At 37.9% G+C, this 15,996-nt stretch overlaps 1 protein-coding gene and 1 long non-coding RNA gene across 3 annotated transcripts; both read right to left on the bottom strand.

Annotated features, from left to right (window-relative positions):
- Nucleotides 1–4,298: 4,298 nt before the first annotated feature.
- On the bottom strand, nucleotides 4,299–7,919 carry LOC139970796 (uncharacterized). The gene is made up of 3 exons (XM_071976808.1): nucleotides 7,695–7,919; nucleotides 6,870–7,027; nucleotides 4,299–5,541 (listed from the first exon to the last, which is right to left on the bottom strand). Exons 1-3 carry the CDS (start codon nucleotides 7,779–7,781, stop codon nucleotides 5,466–5,468), a joined length of 321 nt encoding a protein of 106 aa, XP_071832909.1. The 5' UTR covers nucleotides 7,782–7,919; the 3' UTR covers nucleotides 4,299–5,465.
- A 2,697-nt stretch (nucleotides 7,920–10,616) lies between these two features.
- LOC139970799 (uncharacterized) lies at nucleotides 10,617–15,575 on the bottom strand. Of its 2 annotated transcripts, none has more exons than XR_011794216.1 (4): nucleotides 14,978–15,575; nucleotides 13,982–14,151; nucleotides 13,158–13,315; nucleotides 10,617–11,829 (listed from the first exon to the last, which is right to left on the bottom strand). It is a non-coding gene; the product is annotated as an uncharacterized lncRNA (long non-coding RNA). The 2 variants fall into 2 exon arrangements; XR_011794217.1 differs by lacking the exon at nucleotides 14,978–15,575 and adding an exon at nucleotides 14,756–14,957.
- Nucleotides 15,576–15,996: the final 421 nt, after the last annotated feature.

The raw sequence follows: 15,996 nt of genomic DNA, 5'->3' as shown, positions 1-15,996 counted from the left end.
ACTACACTAAAGAGCGAAAAAAGCCAAAATGACAACCCCCATTAATTGCTCAATTTAACCCCGTGATAATTTTTGTGCCATCAAATGACCATTCTCAATACATTTAAGGGACATTGTTCTCTCGTTTTCATGACTTTTCATAACAATCGAAGGGGGTCTACTATCAGCAGCAGGCGGATTCCGGCAGCGCCCTCATCGGCTACTTGCAAAAATACTACACTAAACAGCGAAAACAGCCAAAATGACAACCCCCATTAATTGCTCAATTTAACCCCGTGATAATTTTTGTGCCATCAAATGACCATCATAAATGAACGTAAAGGACATTATTCTTTCGTTTTCTTGACTTTTCATGACAATCGAAGGGGGTCTACTATCAGCAGCAGGCGGATTCCGGCAGCGCCCTCATCGGCTACTTGCAAAAATACTACACTAAAGAGCAAAAACAGCCAAAATGACAACCCCAATTAATTGCTCAATTTAACCCCGTGATAATTTTTGTGCCATCAAATGACCATTCTCAATGCATTTAAGGGACATTATTCTCTCGTTTTCATGACTTTTCATAACAATCGAAGGGGGTCTACTATCAGCAGCAGGCGGATTCCGGCAGCGCCCTCATCGGCTCAATGCAAAATAATACACTAAAGAGCGAAAACAGCAAAAATGACAACCCCATTAATTGCTCAATTTAACCCCGTGATAATTTTTGTGCCATCAAATGACCATTCTCAATGCATTTAAGGGACATTATTCTCTCGTTTTCATGACTTTTCATAACAATCGAAGGGGGTCTACTATCAGCAGCAGGCGGATTCCGGCAGCGCCCTCATCGGCTAGTTGCAAAATTACTACACTAAAGAGCGAAAAAAGCCAAAATGACAACCCCCATTAATTGCTCAATTTAACCCCGTGATAATTTTTGTGCCATCAAATGACCATCATAAATGAATGTAGGGGACATTATTCTTTCATGTTCATGACTTTTCATGACAATCGAAGGGGGTCTACTCTCAGCAGCAGGCGGATTCCGGCAGCGCCCTCATCGGCTACTTGCAAAAATACTACACTAAAGAGCAAAAACAGCCAAAATGACAACCCCCATTAATTGCTCAATTTAACCCCGTGATAATTTTTGTGCCATCAAATGACCATTCTCAATGCATTTAAGGGACATTATTCTCTCGTTTTCATGACTTTTCATAACAATCGAAGGGGGTCTACTATCAGCAGCAGGCGGATTCCGGCAGCGCCCTCATCGGCTCAATGCAAAATAATACACTAAAGAGCGAAAACAGCAAAAATGACAACCCCCATTAATTGCTCAATTTAACCCCGTGATAATTTTTGTGCCAGCAAATGACCATCATAAATGGATGTAGGGAACACTATTCTTTCGTTTTCATGACTTTTCATGTATATCGAAGGGGGTCTACTATCAGCAGCAGGCGGATTCCGGCAGCGCCCTCATCGGCTAGTTGCAAAATTTATACACTAAACAGCGAAAACAGCCAAAATGACAACCCCCATTAATTGCTCAATTTAACCCCGTGATAATTTTTGTGCCATCAAATGACCATTCTCAATGCATTTAAGGGACATTATTCTCTCGTTTTCATGACTTTTCATAACAATCGAAGGGGGTCTACTATCAGCAGCAGGCGGATTCCGGCAGCGCCCTCATCGGCTCAATGCAAAATAATACACTAAAGAGCGAAAACAGCAAAAATGACAACCCCCATTAATCGCTCAGTTTAACCCCGTGATAAGTTTTGTGCCATCAAATGACCATCATAAATGAATGTAGGGGACATTATTCTTTCATGTTCATGACTTTTCATGACAATCGAAGGGGGTCTACTCTCAGCAGCAGCAGGCGGATTCCGGCAGCGCCCTCATCGGCTACTTGCAAAAATACTACACTAAAGAGCGAAAAAAGCCAAAATGACAACCCCCATTAATTGCTCAATTTAACCCCGTGATAATTTTTGTGCCATCAAATGACCATCATAAATGAACGTAAAGGACATTGTTCTTTCGTTTTCATGACTTTTCATGACAATTGAAGGGGGTCTACTATCAGCAGCAGGCGGATTCCGGCAGCGACCTCATCGGCTAGTTGCAAAATTTATACACTAAACAGCGAAAACAGCCAAAATGACAACCCCCATTAATTGCTCAATTTAACCCCGTGATAATTTTTGTGCCATCAAATGACCATTCTCAATGCATTTAAAGAACATTTTTCTCTCGTTTTCATGACATTTCATGACAATCGAAGGGGGTCTACTATCAGCAGCAGGCGGATTCCGGCAGCGCCCTCATCGGCTAATTGCAAAAATACTACAATAAAGAACAAAAACATTAACAATGACAGCCCCCATAATTGCTGTGAGACTTAACTATGTTGTTTGAAAGATAAGTTATTCGAAACGGGTTAACAAATTACTATCACCAACCGTTGTGGAGTTATCAGCGTTTAACCGAAATTGGATAATTGGAACCGTTCACTTTAACTTTGAAGTTGCCTGAAAACTAGAGCTGTGGATGTAAAAATTGCCCCAATCGTCTTTGTCGTTTATTGATCTACGAATTTATATTTTAAAACTTTTCCTCTAAGTGAGGGCGCTATTTCATACAGCAATTTCCTATTTAATGAAATCATTAGAAATTTACGCAGGATATGTAAAATGTTTTTCCGTATCTGATGAGTGTATTTTAAAGTAAATTAAGACTCAGAATACTTTGTTATTAAGTGCACTTTATATTAAAGTAAAGTAACTACTAATTTAACATACTTTCTTTAGAGATGCCTTGGCACAAATTAATTCATGACACCATTAATACAAAATGTATGCGGTGAAAATGTTGTGAAAACTTTCATAATGAACTACTCCGGTGTGACAGTACAGAGTGTCCCCCTGTACAAAGTGTCTCCGCGGACACTTTGTACCAGCATATTTAGTCCGGTCGGACATTATCTGCTGAAAATTGTGTCCCACCCTCACAGCAAATATAGTCCCACCGGACGAAATGTCCTGGTACAGAATGTCCGCAAATACTTCATAGCATATTTTGTCCCGCATAAAATTTAAGCATTTCGATATTCAAAAGGCAATTGAGTTCATTATATCAATAATTAGAGCAGATGCATACGTCAGAGTTAAATGTTACAGGAAATAAATGAGACGTTGTGCGTTGCTGCAAAACAAAAAATAGAACGGGAAAAAAAAGAAGAAAAAGAAACAAGTCTTCCATCTGTAGAAGATGTTAATCATGTTTTTGTTGTGATTGCTGCTATTTAATCCTCCGTATATGTTGCATTTTGTATTCGGCAACTACATTGCGTTCATAGTCATCTTTACAGAGGGAGAGATAGTATAAACCTAACTCCCCCCCTCCCAACGGAGGGCGGGTACGGGATAGGGAATGCAACAGCTACAACAAAATATGATAATTGCAGAGGTAAAATATTACGAACTTTAGGAGTCCAAACTTCATTTTTTCCGTATTTCCCTAACACACAGTGGGTAAGTTTTGGCAAGTATGGTAACTGTACTTCATGGGTCTACGAGAGTTGCCTAGCCAATATGAAATTTCATCCGTGCGTAAAGCTCATTATAGGACGGGAAGTTACTGAGAGTGTTTTCAAGTTACATCCTAAATGAAATCGACAACGCTGTATACAAAGCTCAGGCCCATACACATAATTTTGAGTGCAAGGATAAGGGAGGGGGGGAGTTGGGATGGTAAGTTATCGAATTTGTGTCCTGGGGAGGGGTCTTAAGTCTGTGACCTATCTGTGATGAGTTCCAAAATATTTTTGTTTGCTAATAAAAACCGTGAATTAGCTGGAAGATACTTCTCTGACCTTGAAAATGTCAACACTGCCCCAACCCTCCATATGGGCTTGACACCTATTTATTGACTTTCATTACTACTTTATTGTTTACTTTTTAACCGTTCCTTATTTTTGTCACTCAATCGTCGAGTCAAGGTTTTCTCCCTCTCAACAGGGTGGAAGGCCATTCCCCCACCCCTGCCCCCTAAGCCCGTTGTGATGGCCATGCGCGAAGCAAATCTTCATTTGTATAGACAAATGGCATTCCAGGCAATTCCAGTGATAATGGTTCGTTGTTTCTTATTATGAAGGTTCTTATTGGACAAAAGTTGTTCAAATTAGAAAAGATGTATTAGACAATATTCTCTTCAAAAGAGCTGCAAAACATACAGGAAACAAAACAAAGCCAAACAAGGGAAAGAATAAAGCAAATAGGACAGAGCAGGATGCAATATGCTAGATTTGTTGTCTCATCATGTTTCTCACACTTTAAATATGTCATTCTTGTAGAGAAAAGTTTGTTTAAAGAAAGTTAATATAGTAAAAATCAAAACATGAAATTGGATGATAGTCATGCACAAACACAATATTCTGAATCTATATCAGACTGGGCAAAGAGTGAAAAAATGATTATACATGGGATCAGGGGGCCAGGAGCCGGGGGGGGGGCACTGTCTGTACATACTATTTTTAAAATGGCATCCCATATCTTTTTATAGCAAGGTTAACAATAAACAATCTCAATAAATAGTATTGATAACATACTAACACATCATACATCATATTTAAGTGATATGGCCGGTGTGTATCGGTTTATAGCATAACGAGTGGTGGTTGTGGAATGAGAAAATGTCCCTCTGATGTTGTGTGCCCACCCTCACTTCCTACCCCCTGCATGGGGAAATTTAACTGGAATGATGACTCTCCCTTTGTAGCTCTGATGCAACTAAAGATAATCCATGCTTTCTAGAGCATCCTTCAAGCAGGGAGGTATTGCTTGATTAGAATGATATACTACTGTCACTCTTCTTCAAACAATATGTACTTGAAACTCTCATAATCCACATGAAGAACATCCTCGTTAGAGTTTGGTAAAGACCTCAATAAAACCATGCAGAAGTTTCCCTATTAGAATTCCCCCCTTGAACTGCTTTCCACAAACAGTAGGATTACCTATAAAATGCTTTAATGTGCAACTTGATACCGTCAAAAGTTAAATCTTGATTGTAAATTACAAAATAAAATAGCTGATTCTCATGTATCCAACGGGTTTTTCGTTAAGACTTTACAGAAATCCATAACAGCAAAAGTTACAACAGGAAGCAGAATATGGTCGGTTATATGTTTTACTATGAGAACTTATCTTGAACACAATTTCCAGAACCAAGAAACACGCCTTCGTATTTGTTATTTAATGAAGTAATGAGGTGATAGAGAATTTCGAGCGTAACAACCCTTCAACTTGAACTGCAAATATATGGATTTCCACCGAACGACTGGCAGTGAAAAGTCAATGGCCTCTCTTTGCTTAAACATATAGCAGCCGACGAAGTTTTCTCTCATGATATGTTAGAGTGAAAGACAAGATTATTGTCGGTAACAAGTTAACTGCTAAGAAAATCGTCTAGACATGTCTTCCGTTAACTTCATACATACTCCCTCCATTGGTGGTCAGAGATGAGATATCAGTACAACCAGATCTGTGCAAAATAAAAGTTGAAAGAAATATTATGAGTAGTGAATGCCACACTGTAAGTCATATATAAAATAAATTATCATCTTGAAAGGTTATGTGTAAGCTCCACTACAAAGATAATTAACATTCACCATATTGGTTAAGTGTAGACTGTATAGTGTACAACTGAACTATGCTTAGGCATTGAGTTAATTGGATGATCTTTTATTGTGACACTTACATGTTTATGGGAATACTGGGTCCATTTTTTTAATTGGAGATTGCATGTCATAATTTTGGCGCTATATTGTACAGTTCACTACCAAACCTGAAAAGTTTTAACCACATGAGCCAATACAACATTTGTGACATATTAATGAAATTTAATATCAGAAATTTATCAAATTAGCTTAAGCTAGGATACAACAGAAGTTTGATGCCTTTTGGTGCTCTATTGATGTATGTGTGCATGGTATGACTGTTTAATGCCGATCAAACATTAATTGTCCTGAATCAGGATCCATGGGGGTTCAAAACACCCTCTCTATGACCCAAATGCAAAACCAAATAATGCTAGCTAACCATTATTATGGTAAAATGTACTATTATACATCATTTTGCGTCAAGAGACCTAAACATTGCCCTATTTTGCCAAAAAAGAGGGTCCCTCTCCCAGGTTTCAGGAAATATCCCCCCACCACACACACAAACACATTTAGCAATTTTCCACAACAGATCTAACAGAGAAATGGTACCAAAACTCAGTTGATACATTATCTCTCTTATCTTGTCGAAGTTCCTGTCAAAACAGCCAATTAGTAATAAGTTCACACTTTCTAAACAGAAAAGTTCCCTGTGGTTACAATATCAAACTGTCCAACACCTTTTTGAAAAACAACACACAAAAGGTGGTGTCTAGCTGTGGAATGTGGTCTTAATTATTTACTCATCATTTGTTTGAACAAATAAACTGTGTCTGCTGCAGTGAAACATGTCCAGCCAAAATCACTTTTTGGGGATGTAAATTAAATGACGACAATTGTCAGGCTATATGCTACTTAAAAACCAGAGGTGGAACCTCTGCAAGTAAATATAGGACAAAAACTACTTACATATAAACTTGTTAATGGGGACTTAACCTGCAAAGATTTACAGTACACTTTCTCGGTTCTCACCTACCTTTGTGACCTTTCCGTATGCTTAATACCTATTTGGAAATGAGTTATACTCAAACACAGCATTCTGCCATGCACTACAAGTTATTTGCATGGTACAAATAACAGATATGATGCCATTCATATTGGAACTAGTTACTAACTACAGAAAATTGTTCACTTTTTAAGACATGCTTACCTCATCATCACATCAGTAATGAAATAAGAAGTTGATGCTGCAGTCTTGTCAGGCACTGCCTTAGTCTCAGGCCACTTTGAATAGAAGTCAGACAGTGTTATCATGTACAGTCGATTGGCAGCTGTCACTGGTAGAGGACCAATAAGATCAACACCAACCTGTTAAGAAAGAAGACAGCATTTAGGTGCTAATTTAATTTTTTTTTACAAGTTGCAGGCTTTGCCTTGACTGTTGTTCTATTCCATTGCTTCATGCTGTACACAGATCTAGATAAAAACAGTGGGATATCTGATCGAAACAGGGTGTTGGTGGATTTAGGCCAATTATTTTTACCTTGCAAATATGAAAATGTAACTTACACCATACTGTACCATATATTTACAATCGCTTCAACCACTAAACCAGTAAAATGATACGCCACTTTTTGCAACTTACAATTACATGCCTATATTGATGGTTGCTCTGCAGTTAGGCCAGAGTGTGGCTTAAAAGTTTGCTGTATAGGCCCTAAATATGCCAAATTTTCACTTTGGACAAAATTCTGTAAGTATGTTTATATCCCTGAAGGAAATTTACCTCACTGGGACATTCAATCATCTCGTGTCATCATTTAGAATGTCTGAGCACAATTTAAAGGGTTATTACCCCCAGAAAAGTACTTTTTGAAAACTTCTAGCAACTAAAGTGGCCAAAATTTAGGGCCAATACAGACTACCGTTAAACTTGTAAATGTTTAATTTGTCCAGAAAGAATGACATTAACTAAACTAAACCTTCACTGCATACTGCGGACATCTTGTGCAATTAAAACAGATTGAATATTTACCTGTTTCCATAATCCAGTTACAGGAATGCTATGGCGACTTGTTCGTAGGTCTACATGACAATGACGCTTTGACATCCTGTTGAGCATAACTTGTTACATCAACGTTGATAGTTTTCCAATAGAATCTAGACAATAGACATAGTCTGTTGTCTGGTTTATCTATGCAAAGATGAACACCTTCAAAGAAATAAGAAAATTCATGATCAAAGGAGATCATGTTTTTTTGCCCCCCCCCCAAAAAAACCCACAAACAAACACACACAAATATATGGGCTGCAGAATTGGTAGTTCTAGCTGAAGTGCCTTAAAATTGAATTACAACTCTATATCAGTGTTTGAAATGGAATATTCCCATTATTGTACACATTGCTTGGCCACAATTGGGGTCTATAGATATTTAAGAAGTTTTCTTCTGCAGTGAGGTTTGGCATGTAGAGAATATGCCACACCTAAAAAAGTACTATCAGGCCTTTAATATCTGTTCTTACCAACCAATATTAATGAACGGGAATTTATTATGTACAGTATTAGTGCCACTTTCCTCTAGAAGTAGGCTCGGCTATATGCTATAGTCCAATAATTGCATTTATAGTGTCCCATGCATGCAAACCAGACTAGCTCTCTAAGCTTTAGTAATCTGTTGTTATCTTTTATGATAGGCAGGGCGATTAAAGGTGGAAATTTATAATAATTGTCACAAAAATTTGTTTGGGTAAATTTGTTTGGGTAAACAATTGGGTAAACAAAACGAAAAGAAATAGGCCCTAATAACTTTGCTCAAGCATACAACTGATTATAATGTTGCACAAGCAATTGCTTGACTTTTGCGAATGAGTTTTTACAACTAACCAAACGTGGTAAAAGAATATCATGATTTGTTCACCAAAAAGGTCCTAGAGGCCTGGTTATAGTTTAACTGTGGAATGGCCGTTCGCCATTTAACAAGCAAAGGCATATTGTGTATCCTATACTGTAAGTTACAGACATTACCTTATAGATGTTCACTAGTCAGTGTGAGCTGCTTCGATTTGGGCGAGTTGAGTAGCCCTAGATAGCAACACTTTCCTTCAATTTCGGTACGCAAGAGTTCCATTTTCAGCCAGTCTGAAAGACTGACTTTGTCTCCGTAAGATTCTTCTCTGTTTTATTCTTGTAAACCCACTTGGATAGCTCTCATCTCTTAGAATATCCGCAATTTGTCTCACGTTTTCTGCTAGCTTTTCCGTTTTTAGTTGTCGCACGACTTTACTGCTAAATATACGGAAGCCGAAATGCGACAATTTGCTAATAATACGGATACTGCCAGAGTCCATTACTAATTAAATTTTTGCTACTCGAACGTACATGCTACGGCGGACATTGTGTTCAGGGGGACACAATTTACAACAAAATATATGACCGTCGAATAATGTCCCCCTCCGTGTAACCATAGCATATTCTGTCTGGGGAGACAGTCTGTACCAACTGGCCTTGTACAATAGGTCCGGGGAGACCAAACGTACTGGTAAATCCAGTATAAACTGTCCTGTGGGACCGGGACAGTTTATACTGAATATGGAATATTTGCGACAGTTTGTACTGCTACACCGGTGTGACAGTACAGAGTGTCCCCCTGTACAAAGTGTCTCCGCGGACACTTTGTACCAGCATATTTAGTCCGGTCGGACATTATCTGCTGAAAATTGTGTCCCACCCTCACAGCAAATATAGTCCCACCGGACGAAATGTCCTGGTACAGAATGTCCGCAAATACTTCATAGCATCTTTTGTCCCGCATAAAATTTAAGCATTTCGACATTCAAATGGCAATTGAGTTCATTATATCAATAATTAGAGCAGATGCATACATCAGAGTTAAATGTTACAGGCAATAAATGAGACGTTGTGCGTTGCTGCAAAACAAAAAATAGAAGGGAAAAAAAAAAAGAAGAAAAAGAAACAAGTCTTCCATCTGTAGAAGATGTTAATCATGTTTTTGTTGTGATTGCTGCTATTTCATCCTCCGTATATGTTGCATGTTGTATTCGGCAACTACATTGCGTTCATAGTCATCTTTACAGAGGGAGGGATAGTATAAACCTAACTCCCCCCCCCCTCCCAACGGAGGGCGGGTACGGGATAGGGAATGCAACAGCTACAACAAAAAATGATAATTGCAGAGGTAAAATATTACGAACTTTAGGAGTCCAAACTTCATTGTTGCCGTATTTCCCTAACACACAGTGGGTAAGTTTTGGCAAGTATGGTAACTGTACTTCATGGGTCTACGAGAGTTGCCATGGCAATATGAAATTTCATCCGTGCGTAAAGCTCATTATAGGACGGGAACCGAGGGTGTTTTCAAGTTACGGATAAGGGGGGGGGGGAGTTGGGATGGTAAGTTATCGAATTTGTGTCCTGGGGAGGGGTCTTCTTAAGTCTGTGACCTATCTGTGATGAGTTCCAAAATATTTTTGTTTGCTAATAACAACCATGAAGTAGCTGGACTAGATACTTCTCTGACCTTGAACATGTCAACACTGCCCCAACCCTCTCCGTATGGGCTTGACACCTATTTATTGACTTTCATTACTACTTTATTGTTTACTTTTTTACCCTTCCTTATTTTTGTCACTCAATCGTCAAGGTTTTCTCCCACTCAACAAGGTGGAGGGCCATTCCCCCACCCCCTGCCCCGTTGTGATGGCCATGCGTGAAGCAAATTTTCATTTGTATAGACAAATGGCATTCCAGGCAATTCCAGTGATAAAGGTTCGTTGTTTCTTATTATGAATGTTTCTTATTGGACAAAAGTGGTTCAAATTAGAAAAGATATATTAGAACGATACCCTCTTCAAAAGAGCTGCAAACATACAGGAAACAAAACAAAGCCAAACAAGGGAAAGAATAAAGCAAATAGGACAGAGCAGGATGCAATATGCTAGATTTTTTGTCTCATCATGTTTCTCACACTTTAAATATGTCATTCTTGTAGAGAAAAGTTTGTTAAAAGAAAGTTAATATAGTAAAAATCAAAACATGAAATTGGATGATAGTCATGCACAAACACAATATTCTGAATCTATATCAGACTGGACAAAGAGTGAAAAATGATTATACATGGGATCTGGGAGGTAGGAGCCTGGGGGGGGGGGGCACTGTCTGTACATGCTATTTTTAAATGGCATCCCATATCTTTTTATAGCACGTTTAACAATTAACAATCTCAATAAATAGTATTGATAACATACTAACACATCATACATCATATTTAAGTGATATGGCCGGTGTGTCGGTTTATAGCATAACGAGTGGTGGTTGTGGAATGAGAAAATGTCCCTCTGATGTTGTGTGCCCACCCTCACTTCCTACCCCCTGCATGGGGAAATTTAACTGGAATGATGACTCTCCCTTTGTAGCTCTGATGCAACTAAAGATAATCCATGCTTTCTAGAGCATCCTTCAAGCAGGGAGGTATTGCTTGATTAGAATGATATACTACTGTCACTCTTCTTCAAACAATATGTACTTGAAACTCTCATAATCCACATGAAGAACATCCTCTTTAGAGTTTGGTAAAGACCTCAATAAAACCATGCAGAAGTTTCCCTATTAGAATTCCCCCCCTTTAACTGCTTTCCACAAACAGTAGGATTACCTATATAATGCTTTAATGTGCAACTTGATACCGTCAAAAATTTAATCTTGATTGTTAATTACAAATAAAATAGCTGAATCTCATATATCCAATGGGTTTTTCGTTAAGACTTACACAGAAATCCATAACAGCAAAAGTTACAACAGGAAGAAGAATATGGTCGGTTATATGTTTTACTATGAGAACTTATCTTGAACACAACTTCCAGAACCAAGAAACACGCCTTCTTATTTGTTATTTAATGAAGTAATGAGGTGATAAAGAATTTCGAGCGTCACATCCCTTCGACTACGACTGGCAGTGAAAAGTCAATGGCCTGTCTTTGCTTAAACGTATAGCAGCTGACGCAATTTTCTCTCATGATATGTTAGAGTGAAAGACAAGATTATTGTCGGTAACAAGTTAACTGCTAAGAAAATCGTCTAGACATGTCTTCTGTTAACCTCATACATACTCCCTCCATTGGTGGTCTGGGATGAGATATCAGTACAACCAAATCTGTGCAAAATAAAAGTTGAAAGCAATATTATGAGTAGTGAATACCACACTGTAAGTCATATATAAAATAAATTATCATCTTGAAAAGTTATGTGTAAGCTCCACTACAAAGATAATTAACATTCACCATATTGGTTAAGTGTAGACTGTATAGTGTACAACTGAACTATGCTTAGACATTGAGTTAATTTGATGATCTTTTATTGTGACACCTACATGTTTATGGGATTACTGGCTCCATTTTATTAATTGGAGATTGCATGTCATAATTTTGGCGCTATATTGTATAGTTCACTACCAAACCTGAAAAGTTTTAACCACATGAGCCAATACAACTTTGGGGCATATTAATTAAATTTAATATCAGAAATTTATCAAATTAGAGTAAGCTAGGATACAACAGAAATTTGATGCCTTTTGGTGCTCTATTGATGTATGTGTGCATGGTATGACTGTTTAATGCCGATCAAACATTAATTGTCCTGAATCAGGATCCATGGGGGGTTCAAAACACCCTCTGTATGACCCAAATGGCAGATGCAAAAACAAATAATGCTAGCTTACCATTATTATAGTAAAATGTACTATTATACATCATTTTGCATCAAGAGACCTAAACATTGCCTTATTTTGCCAAAGAAAATGGGGTCCCTCTCCCAGGTTTCAGGAAATATCCCCCACCACACACAAACACATTTAGCAATTTTCCACAACGGACCTAACAGAGAAATGGTACCAAAACTCAGTTGATACATTATCTCTCTTATCTTGTCGAAATTCCTGTCAAAACAGCCAAGTGGTAATAAGTTCACACTTTCTAAACAGAAAAGTTCCCTGTGGTTACAATATCAAACTGTCCAACACCTTTTTGAAAAACAACACACAATAGGTGGTGTCTAGCTGTGGAATGTGGTCTTAATTATTTACTCATCATTTGTTTGAACAAATAAACTGTGTCTGCTGCAGTGAAACATGTCCAGCCAAAATCACTTTTTGGGGATGTAAATCAAATGACGACAATTGTCAGGCTATATGCTACTTAAGAACCAGAGGTGGAAACTTTGCAAGTAAATATAGGAACAAAAACTATGTACATATAAACTTGTTAATGGGGACTTAACCTGCAAAGATTTACAGTACACTTTCTCTGTTCTCACCTACCTTCGTGATCTTTCTGTATGCTTAATACCTATTTGGAAATAATTTATACTCAAACGCAGCATTCTGCCATGCACTACAAGTTATTTGCATGGTACAAATAACAGATATGATGCCATTCATAATGGAACTAACTACAGAAAATTATTCACTTTTTAAGACATGCTTACCTCATCATCACATCAGTAATGCAATAAGAAGTTGATGCTGCAGTCTTTTCAGGCACTGCCTTAGTCTCAGGCCACTTTGAATAGAAGTCAGACAGTGTTATGATGTACAGTCGCTTGGCAGCTGTCACTGGTAGAGGACCAATAAGATCTACACCAACCTGTTAAGAAAGAAGACAGCATTTAGGTGCTAATTTCAAAAACAATTACAAGTTGCATGCTTTGCCTTGACTGTTGTTCTATTCCATTGCTTCATTCTATACAGAGATCTAGATAAAAACAGTGGGATATCTGATCGAAACAGGGTGTTGGTGGATTTAGGCCAATTATTTTTACCTTGCAAACATGAAAATGTAACTTACACCATACTGTACCATATATTTACAATCTCTTCAACCACTAAACCAGAAAAATGATACGCCACTTTTTGCAACTTGCAATTATATTCCTATATTGATGGTTGCTCTGCAGTTAGGCCAGAGTGTGGCTTAAAGGTATGCTGTATAGGCCTTAAATATGCCAAATTTTCACTATGGACAAAATTCTTTAAGTATGTTTATTTCCCTCGAGGAAATTTACCTCACTGGGACATTCAATATCTCGTGTCATCATTTAGAATGTCTGAGCACAATTTAAAGGGTTATTACCCCTTGGAAAGTACTTTTTGAAAACTTTTAGCAATTAAAGTGGCCAAAATTTAGGGCCAATACAGACTACCTTTAAACTTGTAAATGTTGAATTTGTCCAGAAAGAGTGACATTAACTATACTAAACCTTCACTGCATACTGTGGACATCTTGTCCAATTAAAACAGATTGAGAATTTACCTGTTTCCATAATCCAGTTACAGGAATGCTATGGAGACTTGTTCGTAGGTCTACAGGACAATGACGCTTTGACATCCTGTTGAACATAACTTGTTACATCAACGTTGATAGTTTTCCAATAGAATCTAGACATAGTCTGTTGTCTGGTTTATCTATGCAAAGATGAACACCTTCAAAGAGATAAGAAAATTCATGATCAAGGAGATATCATGTTTTTTTGCCCATCCCCCCCCCCCCCAAAAAAAAAAAAAAACAAACACACACAAATATATGGGCTGCAGGATTGGTAGTTCTAGCTGAAGTGCCTTAAAATTGAATTACAACTCTATATCGGTGGTTGAAATGGAATATTCCCATTATTGTACATATTGCATGGCCACTATTTGGGTCTATAGATATTTAAGGAGTTTTCTTCTGCAGTGAGGTTTGGCATGTAGAGAATATGCCACACCTAAAAAAGTACTATCAGGCCTTCAATATCTGTTCTTACCAACCAAAATTAATGAACGTGAATTTGTTATGTACAGTATTAGTGCCACTTTCCTCTAGAAGTAGGCTAGGCTATATGCTATAGTCCAATAATAGCATTTTATAGTGTCCCATGCATGCAAACCAGACTAGCTCTGTAAGCGTTAGTGATCTGTTGTTATCTTTTATGATAGGCAGGGCGATAAAGGGTAGAAATTTATAATAATTTTCACAAAAATTTGTTAAGACAATTGGGTAAACAAAACGAAAAGAAATAGGCCCTAACAACTTTGTTCATGCACTTACAACTTTGCTCAAGCATACAACTGATTATAATGTTGCATAAGCAATTGCTTGACTTTTGCGAATGAGTTTTTACAACTATAACCAAACGTGGTAAAAGAATATCATGATTTGTGCACCAATCGGTCCTAGAGGCCTGGTTAATGTTTAACTGTGGAATGGCCGTTCGCCATTTAACAACCAATACCATATTGTGTATCCTATACTGTAAGTTACAGACATTACCTTATAGATGTCACTAGTCAGTATGAGCTGCCTCGATTTGGGCGAGTTGAGAAGCCCTAGATAGCAAAACTTTCCTTTTTTTTCGGTATGCAAGAGTTCCATTTTCAGCCAGTCTGAAAGACTGACTTTGTCTCCGTAAGATCCTTCTCTGTTTTATTCTTGTAAACCCACTTGGATAGCTCTCATCTCTTAGAATATCTGCAATTTGTCTCACGTTTTCTGTTAGCTTTTCCATTTTTAGTTGTCGCACGAGTTTACTGCTAAATATACGGAAGCCGAAATACGACAGTTTGCTAATAATACGGATACTGCCAGAGTCCATTACTAATTAAATTTTTGCTACTCGAACGTACATGCTAATGCGGACGTAGTGTTCAGGGGGACACAATTTACAACCAAATATGCGACCAACAAATAATGTCCCCCCTCGTTTCATCATAGCATAAACTGTCCTGGGAGACAGTCTGTACCAACTGGCCTTGTACAAAAGGTCCGGGAGACTAAATGTACTGGTAAATTCAGTATAAACTGTCCCAGTGGGACTGGGACAGTTTATACTGAATATGGAATATTTGCGACAGTTTGTACTGCTACACCGGTCTTCTACATAATCTGCATACACCATCCTATGGGCAGCCGTCGGGGAAAAGAAGACAACACTGTGAAAATTAGTTTACAAACATGCTTTCGGAGGTGGGGGATGTTGAGCCCATTCCATTTTAAAGTAGGTGTCTAGAAGTGCATGAGTGTCGTAGTTGATTACATTTGTCATTTTTCTTCTGTAAATTTAAAACGATGTGGGAGGGGGGGGGGGTGGGTTGCACAATACATCCATAAAGGTGAATTTTCAATACCTCCCAAAAGAAAAAGATTCTGTAGTAATTTTGTAATAGACAGAAAATGAAATGAAAAAGACATACTCAAATACACTCAAGAAAGATACAGTCGACGAAATAATAAGCTTGCTACAGTTGCATTTATGTACAACTATACTTTAATTAATTCTTGCCACATACGCC

The sequence above is a fragment of the Apostichopus japonicus genome, chromosome 8 (genome assembly GCF_037975245.1).
Source record: "Apostichopus japonicus isolate 1M-3 chromosome 8, ASM3797524v1, whole genome shotgun sequence".
In the NCBI taxonomy this organism is placed as follows: Eukaryota; Metazoa; Echinodermata; class Holothuroidea; order Aspidochirotida; family Stichopodidae; genus Apostichopus; species Apostichopus japonicus.
This window is presented reverse-complemented; position numbering and strand designations above follow the sequence as displayed.

Excerpts from the sequence above, each read along its gene's own strand:
- LOC139970796 (XM_071976808.1), bottom strand. The coding sequence starts at position 7,781 with ATGCTCAACAGGATGTCAAAGCGTCATTGTCATGTAGACCTACGAACA. Across the intron at positions 7,028-7,694 it reads TAACTGGATTATGGAAACAG|GTTGGTGTTGATCTTATTGG; the intron begins GTAAATATTCAA and ends CTTTCTTAACAG. Across the intron at positions 5,542-6,869 it reads ATTACTGATGTGATGATGAG|ATCTGGTTGTACTGATATCT; the intron begins GTAAGCATGTCT and ends TATTTTGCACAG.